This window comes from Pinus tabuliformis, chromosome 2_2, assembly GCF_031772625.1.
Source record: "Pinus tabuliformis cultivar Carrire ecotype Pingquan chromosome 2_2, CPIR1, whole genome shotgun sequence".
In the NCBI taxonomy this organism is placed as follows: domain Eukaryota; kingdom Viridiplantae; phylum Streptophyta; class Pinopsida; order Pinales; family Pinaceae; genus Pinus; species Pinus tabuliformis.
The window spans coordinates 481,679,521-481,693,786 of NC_142300.1; the positions used below are offsets into that span (position 1 = coordinate 481,679,521).

The window sequence follows — 14,266 nt, forward strand, 5'->3', positions numbered from 1 at the left end:
CCCAAAAGTAGGGACAAGTCCCCCTATGCAACATCGTCCTCAGTGCATAACCCATATGATACACTATAAAGTGATTTAAGAGAGTGACACACTAACATATTAACTCATGAACAAGTGTATAAATTGACCTATATATCCACAAGTAGAATGTATATAAGGAAATTATGAAATCATTCCACAAATGCATGGAAGATAAGCTATCAACCAAGGCCAAAATATCTCCCACTTGAGAGGAAAACCCAAACAAATTTTTCTTCTTGTAGAGATTACAATTGATGAATACCAAGACCAAGACCCTTGACCTATTTTCCTCTCCAAGACCAAGACACAAATTCATCTTCACCCTTCTGCTCCTTCCTTTGTCTCGACTCCTCTTCCACTTTGACCTCCTTCTGCTTCAAACCTTCGGCCTCCTTGAATTAGTTCTCCAATCCTAATTCAAAAACCCTAACTTGTACACAAGACCTCTTCTTATGTCTTGATTTCCTTCGCTTGGGATGGATTCTCATTCTAGCTTGACTCGGCCTCCCTTATTCCTTGAACTGCTTCCAACTCAACTACCTAAGAGGACTGTAATTCCTCTCGGTTCTTTCTACAACAAAATTCATCTCCTTTCTTCACTCGTATGCCTAAAAAAATATTCCAAAAACAGATCCAAATAATACTAGAAACATCGCTCTCCCTTTTCTTCACTTCATTGGTTATAGAACTATCTTTCTTGACCCTTTCGCTGATATTCACACCCCTTGTTGACTTCAAAACTTGACCAAAAATTTCTTACTATGAAATGGGGCAGAGTGGCCTATTTATATTTGTTTGCCATCATAATAAGCAGACATGATTGCAAGTTGGGCCAAAGTGTCATTTAGAGAGGTATTATTATCGTTCTTGAAGCCGACTTGAAGGGAGATTTCGTGTGCTGGTCAGGGAGGGATTTCATACTTATCTAATGAATCACAAATGTAACATTCCCAAGAATGGTTCTTCATACATGACAGACTCGAATTGACCTTTATGACTAGATGACAAATCCTAAAGGCTCACAATGGGAGCCATTACTAAAATAAAAATCCTTGCTCATGAAACATATCTGACAAGCATTACAATAATTTTATTTTTTTTCTTTTTCATCAATTACACAAAATCACAATTACACATGTCATTATTAAGACCAAACCTAATTAAAATTTTCAGCAAATTTTACTAGTAATTCCTAAGTAGGTGTTAGGAATATAGTTACACAAACCAATGACAAAAAAATTTTAAGATAAAAAATTTCATGATAAAAGGAAACCACACTCGAAATTCTAAAATTTTAAAAATATGAGGCACCAAATTTATACAAAATTGTATACTAAGGTCTCATTCCAAGACGTTGCGAATTTGTGAAAACTATTTGAAGACACTAGATACAATTTATATGACAATTTAATGTTCCAAAGTTTAGTATGTACATGCATTTCCACATGATAATAAAGGATATTCATCTCAAAACCAGTCAACCATTACATTGCTAAGAAAACCACTACCTTGTGGACACCCCATCGGCATAGGAATAATGGTATGATGCACACCCCTATTCGCAAGGGAATAATGATGTGATGAGACTTGTATCCTACTGCAAACCAATGTAACACAACAAAGGAGAGACTAGGAAGCATTTCCATTTAGAAACTTTTCATGTGGCTATTTCGCCTAACCCATAGGATTAGAATCCTAACATTATCATTCCTAGAAATATAATAATGTATTTATAAATCCACATCGAGTAACTCCTATATTTCCATCCAAAGAATCTTAAGAAATAAATTCACAAGAAAATATTTATTATTCCGATATTTTCTCCATGGGGTTAACTTATTTACTTAGAGACTCCAATGAGATTAATTGGTTTTCGGTTTATCTCACCAAAGTAACTTAAGTGGGTCAATGGGTTAGATACAAGTTATGTCAATTTTGTTTTGAGTAGCTTTTGGAATAGTAGGTTATGTAAGTTATAAGGGTTGAAAGGGCTAGGAAGGTTGAGTTAAAAGGATTATGTAGTTTACATAAGTTGCATGGATCGATATGCTAAGATAAAATAGAAAATTTGGTGTGATATTGGGTTAGCAGGAAAGGTGGCTTAGTGAATTGGAAGATTATGTAGGTTAGTGGGGTAAATTAACACTTAATTGGGTTAGTTAGGATAATTTTGTAGATTAGGTGTTAATAAGTAGATTAGGTGGTGAGTGAGTTTCTAAAATTAGGTAGGTAAGGTGAGTTGGTGGGGTCGCATTTGTTGAATAAGGAATAGGTTGTGGAGTAGATTATGTATGTTAGATTTTGAAATTTTGTATTAAAGTAGTTTAGTGGATAAGTAGATCTCAATTACGTGCATTATCGACTTATTATTTACAAATTCCTAATTCTGTTTAACACTTATAACCAAAGCATTGTCATTAGTAATATGTAGATGATAATCTTGTTTTCTTGTGATCATTGTGAACCATTCCATTGCACAATACCCTCTAGTAGGTCTTCTATAGCTCAATCTCTCCTTTAATTAAATTTCTTGTGTTGCAAGCAACTCGATTTCTCCTTGATTGAATCTGATGTTGTAGTACCTACCATTTGATTATTCCTTTGATTGGGTCACTAAGTAGATCATATTTATGGGTGCTCTATTAAAGAACTATGTAAAAGCATCCTGATGTGCGTTATTCAATAATTTTATTCCATTATAAATGGATTGCTTTTTTTCTTTAATAAACAACCTCGCTGAGACTTAGACCCATTGCGGAAAACATAAACATAATAACATGGTCAAGGCTTAGACTCATTGCAAAAAGCATAAACATAATAGAATAAAAATAAAAGAGAGTCATTAAAACTGGTCATTACCGAGAGATCTTTAACTAATACTTCATAAAGAAATCAATTAGATGCACGAGTCCCTATGTGGACAAGTGAATCTGTAAGGCTAATCAGAAGTGACCTGTGTGCGCAAGGAATCATCAAAGACAACGACCACTACTTCAACTATCAAGGACAAATAAAATATTAAAATAAAAAATGTCAGCACTCGAAATTCTAAAATTTTAAAAATATAATGCACCAAATTTATACAAAATTGTATACTAAGGTCTCATTCCAAGACACCATTTGTGAAAACTATTTGAAGACACTATATACAATCCAATTTAATGTTTTGAAGTTTAGTATGTACCTGCATTTCCACATAATAAAGGATATTCATTTCAAAACGAATCAACCATTACATTGCTAAGAGAACCACTGCCTTTTGGACACCCCCATCAGCATAGGAATTATGGTATAATGCAAACCCGAATAATGGTATGATGCACACCCCTATTCGCAAGGGAATAATGGTATGATGAGACTTATATCCTACTACAAACCATTGTAGCACAGCAAAGGAGAGACCAGGAAGCATTGCCATTCAAAAACGTTTCATGTGGCCATTTCGCCTAACCCATGATTTTCACCAATTCACCTTACCCAAAATCCCCCTTCTACGAATTCTCTAGGAGAGAATTGGAAGGATTTCCATTCAAAAACTTTTCATGTGGCAATTTCGCTTAACCCGTGATTTTCACCAATTGACCTTACCCAAAATCTCCCTTCTACGAATTCTCTCTCTAGTGGTATGGTTAAAGACTACAAAAGTGAGAAAATGGCTAAGAAATTAAAAAGATAAAAGGCAAACCTGGTTATGTGGGTTACTGCTAGAGGGACAAATCGCTGCAACTTGCTTGTAATAATTTGTAGCAATGGTCCAGTCACGATTGTTGGGATTTCGCACAACATAGAGCTCTTTATATCTTTCCAGATCCGCCGAATACGTGAACAATTGATGGCAGGAAACCGCGTAGTGACTCCAACCATCTGTGGTCTTGATGCACCTAGACACCTCCCCCGGTGAAGGGGCAGTGGGGAGCCCATAATTTGCCCTGAATTTGAGAATAAGCCCATCGAAATAACCGCAAGCCTTGTCTAAAAATCCCTTAAACAAAATCACAACCCGCGACAGACTGTCTTTGTGGAGGTTTCGTCTGTCAGTCCTGTCGTTGTTGGGAGATGCAAAAGATTGTGCATTTTGGTGCGGACCTCTTCAATGCCTCCATAGTGAAGCATCCAGGGGGGTTGTTCAACTTTTGCGGCGTAAGCGTTTGCAGAGGTATCTGATGTGAGAAAGAGGGCTTCATAGTTGTCCCTAAGGCTAACGCGGACACCTCTAATGGCCGGGTCCAATGAGCCTCTGCTCTTTAGCAATTGGGAAAGCTGCTTCTTCATGTTGATAATCCTCTACAATTGGGTCTGCGATCCCTATTCGAATCCCAGGACCGATCGACATTGCTAGTGATTTTGTTTGGACGAACACATTTCTCTCTCTCTTGAAACACTGCTGCTCCTGCTTACATGCTTTGCTTTGCCTAGTTCATATTCATGTCACCTGCCTGGGCACTCAAATTTTTAAAAAATTCCATTATATTTTTTAAAATCATATTAAAATTTCTATTATTTTCTAAATAAAATTTTACATTTATAAATAGTCATTTTACATTTTCATTAATCTTTTACAAATAACTTCCACGGAAATGATCATAAGAGTGAATTGTACAATGAAGTTTTGTCCAGCGCACCATAATGTGTCTGGTGACATTTAAAATGCTATAAGCTCAACGAATAATTGCTATATTGAAAAGGAGGCATTATTTCAGGCTGACGTGTATGCAAATAACTAAGTAATTTGGAAGTTTTGTCAAGCCCATCATAATGTATCGGTGACATTTAAAATGCGATAAGCTCAACGAATAATTGCTATATTGAAAGGGAGGCATTATTTCAAGTTGACGTGTATGCAAATAACAAAATAATTTGGAAGGAGTGTGTTTTTTGTTTTTTAAGATTTTTGTGATTCATAGTTTAAGTAATTTTTTCACATAAAATATATTAATATTTTTTAATATTAATAATAATTTTATCAAGTTTATTGGAATTTTATTTTAGTTTTTTATTTTATATTTAATTTAAAAATTATAATATTTTTAAAATACTAGATTTATTTGTCACTATTGTTAATTGATGGATATTCAATTATCATTTTATTTTTTTAAATGAAGATGAATATAAATTACAAATAAAAGTTATGATTTAAGTTTTATTACTTATTTTTGATATTTAACTAGCTTAGATTTATTTTAATTTCGGATTTATTAACTGTCTAGAGGGATTAATTCTCTCAAGATACAAAACCTCTTTTTTAAGTGCAAAACTTGAAGAAAAAATTACACCTAGAAAAATTTGATCCCTCTCCAAGCTAGATAGATCCAGAGTTAATATGGATCTAGGCTAGCTTAATTATTATTATTATTATATTTGTTTAAATTTTTTTTATAAGTCAATGTTTTAATTAATAATTTTTTTTTAATATCCATATTAACTAATATATTTCAATATTATATGTGTGTTAATGTTTACCTTTGTAAAATATTTCAATGAAAGGAAAAATAGTTAAAAGTAATATAATTTAAAAACACTATAAAATAAAATTGTACTAGTGTGTTTCAACAAACAAACAATTTAAAAAAAAAAAAATTGTTTGTTTATTGAAAAACACTAGTACGATTTTATTTTATAGTGTTTTTAAATTATTTTACCTTTAATTACTTTTTCCTTTCTAGCATTGAAATATTTTACAAAGGTAAACATTAACATACATATAATATTGAAATATATTTGTTAATATAGATATTTAAAAAAAATATTAATTAAAACATTAACTCATAAAAAAATTTAACAAAAAATAATAATAATAATAATAATAATTAAACTAGCCTAGATCCATATTAACTCTGGATCTATCTAGCTTGGAGAGGGGATTAAAAGTTTCTAGGCATAAACTTTTCTTCAAGTTTTATACTTAGAAAAGAGGTTTTGTATCTTGAGAGAATTGATCCCTCTAGACAATTGATAAATCCGAAATTAAAATGGGTCTAAACTAGTTAAATATCAAAAATAAATAATAAAACTTGAATCATAAATTTTATTTGTAATTTAGAAGTAATAATTTTATTTGTTATTAGCCATAATAACAAATGAATTTAATATTTTAAAAAACAAATGAATTTAATATTTTAAAAATATTATAATATTTATTATTTTTTAATGTTTTATTTTTTTAATTACATATAAAATTAAAAACTAAAATTTTATTTTTTTAATTACATATAAAATTAAAAACTAAAATAAAATTGCAATAAACTTAATAATAATAATATATATATATATATATATATATATATATATATATATATATATTTTATATAAAAAAAAATTACTTAAATTAGGAATCTAAAATTAAATTATAAAACACAAAAATCTCCCAATATAAAAAAAATAAATAAAAAATAAAAAAATCCTTCCAAATTACTTTGTTATTTGCATACACGTCAACCTGAAATAATGCCTCCCTTTCAATATAGCAATTATTCGTTGAGCTTATCGCATTTTAAATGTCACCAGACACATTATGGTGGGCTTGACAAAACTTCATTGTACAATTCACTCTTATAAGTGGGTTCTATTTTTGATCATCTCCGTGGAAATTATTAGTGGGTTCTATTTTTGATCATCTCCGTGGAAATTATTTGTAAAAGACTAATGAAAATGTAAAATGAGGGTTAGAAAATAAGAGAAATTTTAACATGATTTTGAAAAAAATAATAGATTTTTTAAAATTTTAGGTTACAGTAGTAAATTTTTAGGGTTTTGGGTGTCTAAGAAAATTTTGCTAAATCCACTTCAACCATAAAAATAATGTTTTAAAAACTACCAATTATTTTTTAAAGAATTTTTCATCGGATTATGGCCAGAGATTTCCCGCATGACAATGGTAATGTAAAATAAATAGATGGTTAAAAATGTTTGGTAAATATAATTAACAAGAGCATTTGAATTGTAAAATAAATTGCTAAATTTTTTAATTTGTTTGTTTGTTTAAACATATTAGTGCAATTTTACATATGGCCACAATTTTATTTTATAATTTTTTTACCTTTAATTACTTTTTCCTTTCCGGCATTGAAATATTTTACGAAGTTAAACATTAACACACATATAATATTGAAATATATTAATTAATATGGATATTTAAATAGTTTATTTAAGTTTTATATTGAAATATTTATAATATAAATATATATATATTTTTAATTATTTTATCTCTATAAAATTATATTATTTAATATAACTCGAAATATTTTATTTATTATTCAAAGGGTGAAAGTGAAATATCAACTAACCAAGTGAGAAAAATATGAACCTTATTATTAATATTTTACTCTGTGTTTAATTAAGACTAAACAAATATGTATAATTATTTATGTTTTTATTATAAGTAACAACGTTTTTTATTTAAAGTATTTTTTAAAAGACATGTGTCAACTCCAAGTTGAATAAAACTAAATTACACATCTCCTCACACTAAATTGTAAAATAAATCTCCCTATTCAATTAATTTGCAATAATATTTATTAAAAATAATTAAATATATATATATATATATATATATATATATATATATATATATATAATCATTTTTTTAAATCTAATAAAAATAACCATTATTCAAATATAAAAAATTTAAAATAACATTATTAATTAATTAATAATTTTTCAAATTCTCAACTAAAATTTATTATAATTTCTTCGAACTTGAACTTTATATTATATTTAACAATTATTCAAATATAAAAAATTTAAAATAACATTATTAATTAATTAATAATTTTTCAAATTCTCAACTAAAATTTATTATAATTTCTTCGAACTTGAACTTTATATTATATTTAATAATTATTCAAATATAAAAAATTTAAAATAACATTATTAATTAATTAATAATTTTTCAAATTCTCAACTAAAATTTATTATTTTTTCTTCGAACTTGAACTTTATATTATATTTAATAAACAAATCAGCACATAATAAATAATTTACCCATCGATTTTCAACCCTGGTTTGAACTCAGGGACCATATTTGTATTAGTGGCAATTTAAGACACACCGCCGTTGAAAGGGGATATTGGTGTCCATATCACTTTTTTTGTCCATCATATCTGCTATTCAAATTCCGTAGGCAGATCAACAACTCAAATTCCAATCCTGATACCGACCTTTCAGCACGCGTGGAATTGGATCTAAGTGGAACTCACCACACTGGTTCTTTTCCCTCGAAAATTATGGAAATTCTCACTGTTTTTTCTTTGAAAATCATAGACTGTTTTTTCTTTGAAAATCATGGAAATTTTAACGAGATAAAATTTTGCAGAGATTCAAACTTTAAGGTTTTGAGTGTTCAGAACTTTTAATAATGTTGAATCGATTTTTAATACAAAATTTTAAAAAAAATTAAACTAATTCCCACCACTTTTAACAATCCAGCAATTCGTCCACCTACGGAGCCACTTCCAAACATATTTAACAAAATAAAGCTGCCGGCTCTTCAGCTAAAGCAGTGGGTTTTCTTCCACAATTTGAGGTGTGTGTCAAAAAGTTAATTTAGCATTCCACACCTAATTCCACTTTAGCTAATTCCATGAGATACAACTCATGTGGACCACCCACGCGCCACGACAGAGTCCTTATGAGATTTGATCTATTTATAGACACACAAACATATGGAATTCACGACTCAATGTAGTTGGAGGTTTTCTGATGCGGCTTCTGTGGTTTGTGGTCATGGCCTCCGCTATGGCTGCAACCACTGTAACTGCTGCAACTATTAGTCGCTCTAAGAAGCCATATTCAGATGATTAAGTAGATCGTTTATATGATGATCTGTATGAGCTCTTGGGTGGCAGTTTTCTTGTGGTGAATTTGTTTGAATGAACGCACGCTGGAGGAAGTTCGTTAATTCACATCATCCATGGACGCGGGTGGTTTGAGAAATTCAGAGACGCGGGTGCTCTTTTGTCCTTCAGAAAGACAGTTAAATTTGATTCAACTGGTTTGATGTCCAAATTTACTGCTGAGAACTCACAGAACGCATGTCCGTTGAATGGTATTTGGTGCACAGACCACACCGGAGAAGTGGTCCCGATAATCTTTTCGCAATTAGGATTGGAAGGTACCCTTTCCCCATTTCTTGGTAGCCTCTAGCTATTGCTCACTCTTAATCTTTCTCATAAAAAATATTTGACAATGGAAGAATTCCATCAGAGTTTGTGTAGCATAAAGCTCTTCTGGGGAATACAGGAACTCAGTTTTAGTTCGCTGTGGGATTTTATTGCAAGAGAAATGTCTAATTGTGCTCACCTTCAATGGATGAAACTTTTGTATATAAAAGTGTGAGAGGGTCCATACTTGGTATTAGTGGAAGTTTTTCAACTTGTTTAGATTCTGAACCCATCTTGATTCTCTGTATCTGTTTGAGTGTGGAAGTTTTTCAACTTGTTTGAGATTCTGAACCCATCTTGATTCTCTGTATCTGTTTGAGTTGGATCCAGTTAGATCGAACTCATCTTTAACCCCAGATCTGTAATTTTTGGATAGTGGTTGTGGATTCATTCAATGGATACCACCATTACATTGATACTGCTATATAAATAACAGATCTGCTGTTATATGGGCACATGGTTTTAAGGACTGCAGGGGTGAAACCATTGCAAGTTTGAGTCAGTTGTCCTTCTTAAGCCTGGGAAGAAGTAGCCTCAATAGCAAGATATAAGATGCCATCATGAGTTGACCTTAACTCTATATGCAAATGAACTGTGGCAGAATAGCTAAAGCAACTACCGATTTGAGAGTTGAACAAAGATTTTCAGCCGATGGCAGTTCTGTGTTCTCATTCTAATCCCTTCTTTGTCTATATTTTGCAATATTTGGCTATTTGCATCAAAGTTTCAGTTAATACTCAATGGCAACTGGACAGAGGCTTTCTAGCATCTATGTCAGTTTTCTATGTTCATTGTTCCTCGGCCAACTGTATCCAGTGTGCTGCTCAATGGGAATATGGACACAGCAATTGCAGCTTCTATAACAATCTTCGTCGGTGTAATCACTTCTTGATCAACGGCCAGAATCCTGGGCTAATTCTATCAAGCTGCTGGATTTAATAGAAAATGCAAATGCAGTGACTCTGATTTTGCAGGTACCTATCACTTTTTCGGTGACCTTAGAATTTTATGTTGAGCAGTGGGTTTTGTTTCCCTTAATTGTTCATATGGTTTTTGTCTTTGTGAATTGATCACAGATCTTATTTACTTATTATAATAATTGTGCAGGTGTTTATCTAAACGGATCTTTCAAGCTGGTTTGTTATGGTGTTGGTTTTATCCAACGGTAAATTCACCACCATGACAAGTTCTGAGAATTTGCAATCATAAACAATTGGAATATCTGGTGAAATGAACAGAGTATACTTGCTTAACAATAGCATAAGAAGCCTTAAGAGCCTACTATTTGTCTGAAAGGGCAAATACTTGTTCCTCTTTCTCAACAATTACTCTGGACTAGTTAGCCAAGTATCTGAGCATTTTATGTAACAGCCATTGTTGACAAATCCGAACAGGTACAGAGGTTCAAATCTGTGATTGTGATTTCATTTCAAAGAAAAAATGCATAAAGATGAGACCAGCCAGAGGCGTGCAGTGCAGTGGTTCTTCTGGACAACCAAATCCTGTTGGCTGGTCCATCTCTCAAAAGTTATATGGAAATTGAATCCATTTGAGGTGTGTGCAACTAGACAAAGCTTTTGGATTAAAACCCATTGCAAAATAAAGGGGATGTCAATTAATATTCCAGTAGTACTTTAAGTTGTCCAAATTCTGATTCTTTCAAATATTATATGAAAAATATTCAAAGTGAGCAATAACGAGAGGTTGCCAAGAGACGGGGAAAGGGTACCTTCCAACCCTATAATTGAGGAAGATTATTGCGACCACTCTTTTCGTGTGTTGTCTGCAGGAAATACCATTCCACGAACATAAGTTCTTTGAGTTCTCAGCGGCCCAGTTCGACAGCGTTCCAGTGGTATCGGGTTTAATCGCCTCTCGGAATGAGAATAAAGCCTCCAAGTCCCTGGTGTTTTCCCCTGACCCTTGTCCATGGATGATGGGAATTGATGAGCTTCCTCCAGCGTGTGTCCATTCAAAACAAATTCAAGCCAAAGATAACTATCATCCGAGGGATTATACATGTGATTAAAAGTTGCAGTAGTTCCAGGGAATTCCATGAATACCAGTAGCATCATAACACCAGCTTTATACATGTTTGAAAGTTGAGACTACTTTGTGTCCTCAATGGATTGCTGATTGCATCCCCTCTGCATTGTAAAATTCATTGATAATGATGACGTCGCCTTTATGCTTCAAAATTTGAAATGTTACACAAAAAAATTGTAAATTGTATTTTATGTAATTCAATACTTTGACCTTTTATAGTTTTTATTTATTAAAAAGTGGGATAAGACGCTTAAACTCGGTGGATAATGGATGAAATGAAGATGATAGTTATTATATCGGGAATGCCAGCTCAGCTCACCCCTGTAAATTTAACCTACAAAATTAAAAGATGAAACACAAAAGTAATGGAAGGAGAGCTATTGCGTTGAGGCAACTAATATCTTCAGATATTTAAAGATAAAACACAAAACCTAATAGAAGGACAAAAGTAATGGAAGGAGAGCTATTGTGTTAAAAAAATTAATATTTTCAGATAAAATATAAAATTTAATGAAAGAATAAGGATAAATATTGTATTTAAATAGTATTTATTGGGGGTGGGGAATTGAAAGAGTGATTTTACATCAAGAAGTGTCTTAACTGACCTAATTATTATTTATCTAAGATTTTATGGATCAAACCATCATAAATTTTATAATATATTTTATAAAATAAATTGATAATATAAATAAAGCTAATGTGAGTATAAAATAATGATCATTTAAAAATAAAATTAGATTAATAATATAGATTTATCTTAAGGAGGGATCTAACATGAGTTGAGAGATCAAATTTCTATATATGCAAATTGAGTTGAGAGATCAAATTTCTATATATGCAAATTTATTTTAGAGTCCAAAAAAACAATGTGTAATTTTTCATTATTTAAATTGTATTTTTGAATGCTATAGATATTACAAAACATGTATATTAAAATGATTTTTTTATTATTAATATATTTTTAATTATATGTCAATATTAATTCATATTAAAATATTTTATTCATAACCCACATTGATATTTTATTCTATACAACTTTAAAATATATATTTTTTATTATTATATATATATGAAGTTGATATCGCTAATTAAAATATTTTTTAAAAATATAAAGTTTAAAAATCTTACTCACATAATTTTTTTTATTTTTAATTACTTTACATGAAATTACATAAAATTATATAAATGATTAATTAAACAGGCATAACATATCTATTTATATAAAAATAAATTATGTCAAAATATTAAATAATTTATTATCATTTAAACATTAAATTATTACATAAAAATGTTTTATTTGTAAAATAAAAAATATATTTTAACAATAAAAATTTACCAAAAAAATTATATACTATAGGATCTTTTAAATTTTAAATAATGATCTTAAAAAAACAAACACACACTTAAATTTATCACATGTCAATCACTAAATCCACTTGAACTTTGGATTTTTTTACAAAATACAATGTCAAAATCTTTAAAAACGCGATAACCTTTATCCTAATATGAAGTTAGCTTTGAGTATAATGGTGCTTACACAAAATTAGGTTCTGCAAAAACATAGTTAACGTTTTTAACACCATAAATTTATGCTCGCTGCTTTATATATGTTGTCTTTAACTCATTGAAAATAAAAGTTGCAAACAAATATAGATGTTTTACGTTTAGCAATCAAATAAATAGTAGAAAATTGTGAGAACCATTAAAGTCATGATAGTGTTTAAGATGATCTTAAATGTGTATTATTAGTTGTGAAATGTTTATGAAATATTATAGTTTATAATTATTTCATTATTATGAAGTGTAACAAAGAAAAATGATAAAAAGAATTATATAGAGAACTTATTTTTAATAAAATTATAGTTGTGAGGAAATTAAAGATAGTTTTTAGAAAATTAATGTAGAGTAAATTAATTTTTTAGGAAAATGTCTCAAAATCATAAAAATGATTTTGATTCTATGAATTTATAGAGTTTTAATTTGATAAAAGATAAAAAATTTGAAATTTCATCACTTCATTGGCCCAAAAGTGTAACACATCTTCATGCACTCACTCCTAGTCTAGTTTGAAAAGAAGAAAAAAGTATACACATTTTAGACATTAGACATGACATGACACCCCTTAAAGAATCCATAGAGAATATGAAAATGCATGTCAAGTACCAGTCAAAACCATAATAAATGAGAAAGTAGTAAACTATAGACATAACATGACACACCTTCTCGAGTTTAGATCTCATGATTCAAGCCTAAAATATATGTCAAGTAAAAGAGGAAACAACTTGATAAATGTGGAATAACCCTAACTAAGTGCAAAAATAAAAAAATTTGACAAATTCAAAATAATTTTAAATGCAAAAATCAAACTTTTTACATTGTTGTTGACTTGGCCATGAAAAGTTTCTCTTGTATTACTTACCTTCCCTTATATTTTAGTAGTGTATTCAATGCCACTCTATGTAGGCTTCTGATGCAAATTTTAAAAGCATTATATTTCTGGTTTCTTACATTGGGCTAGCACATCTTATATATCTTTGAATTAGTAAATCTTCATCATTATCGTGATTTAGAGTGTTTTCCACATCTTATATATCCTTGAATTAGTAAATCTTCATGATTCTCATGATTTTGAGTGTTTTCCTATAAATCTTTCATGTATGTATCATGCATGCCAAAACTAGAAAGGAAATCATACATGCAACCCGATCTCTACAAAGTAATCCCACTATAGTTGCTTGATTCCACTCTTCATTGCTTGATCCTTGCTTTCCTTTGCTTCCTTGTTCTTCCTTTGCTTTCCTTTGTTTTCCTTTCTCCAATGCTAGAGTGCCCCAAGAATGCTCTAAGTGCAAGAGTATGAGAGAAAGAATAGAGGGAGAGCTCCAAGCTAAAACTGACTAAAGGTTTTGAATTGATCCTCATAGCATTTTTATCATTGAGACCTCTATTTTCTCCAATTTCCTGTAATTTTCCTTCAATTTTCTTGACATCCAATCTTGTGACCTTTCACATTCATTTTCTCTTATTTTTCTTTATTTTCA

General features: G+C 30.4%; 1 protein-coding gene across 1 annotated transcript; it reads left to right on the forward strand.

The window, feature by feature from the left end:
* Nucleotides 1-8,679: 8,679 nt before the first annotated feature.
* LOC149193440 (uncharacterized) lies at nt 8,680-11,384 on the forward strand. The gene is made up of 3 exons (XM_089404845.1): nt 8,680-10,153; nt 10,287-10,733; nt 10,969-11,384. Exons 2-3 carry the CDS (start codon nt 10,620-10,622, stop codon nt 11,206-11,208), a joined length of 354 nt encoding a protein of 117 aa, XP_089260971.1. The 5' UTR covers nt 8,680-10,153; nt 10,287-10,619; the 3' UTR covers nt 11,209-11,384.
* Nucleotides 11,385-14,266: the final 2,882 nt, after the last annotated feature.

Coding starts and splice junctions, on each gene's coding strand:
- LOC149193440 (XM_089404845.1), top strand. CDS start 10,620: ATGCATAAAGATGAGACCAGCCAGAGGCGTGCAGTGCAGTGGTTCTTC. Junction 10,734..10,968: donor GGAAATTGAATCCATTTGAG/GTGTGTGCAACT, acceptor TGTTGTCTGCAG/GAAATACCATTCCACGAACA.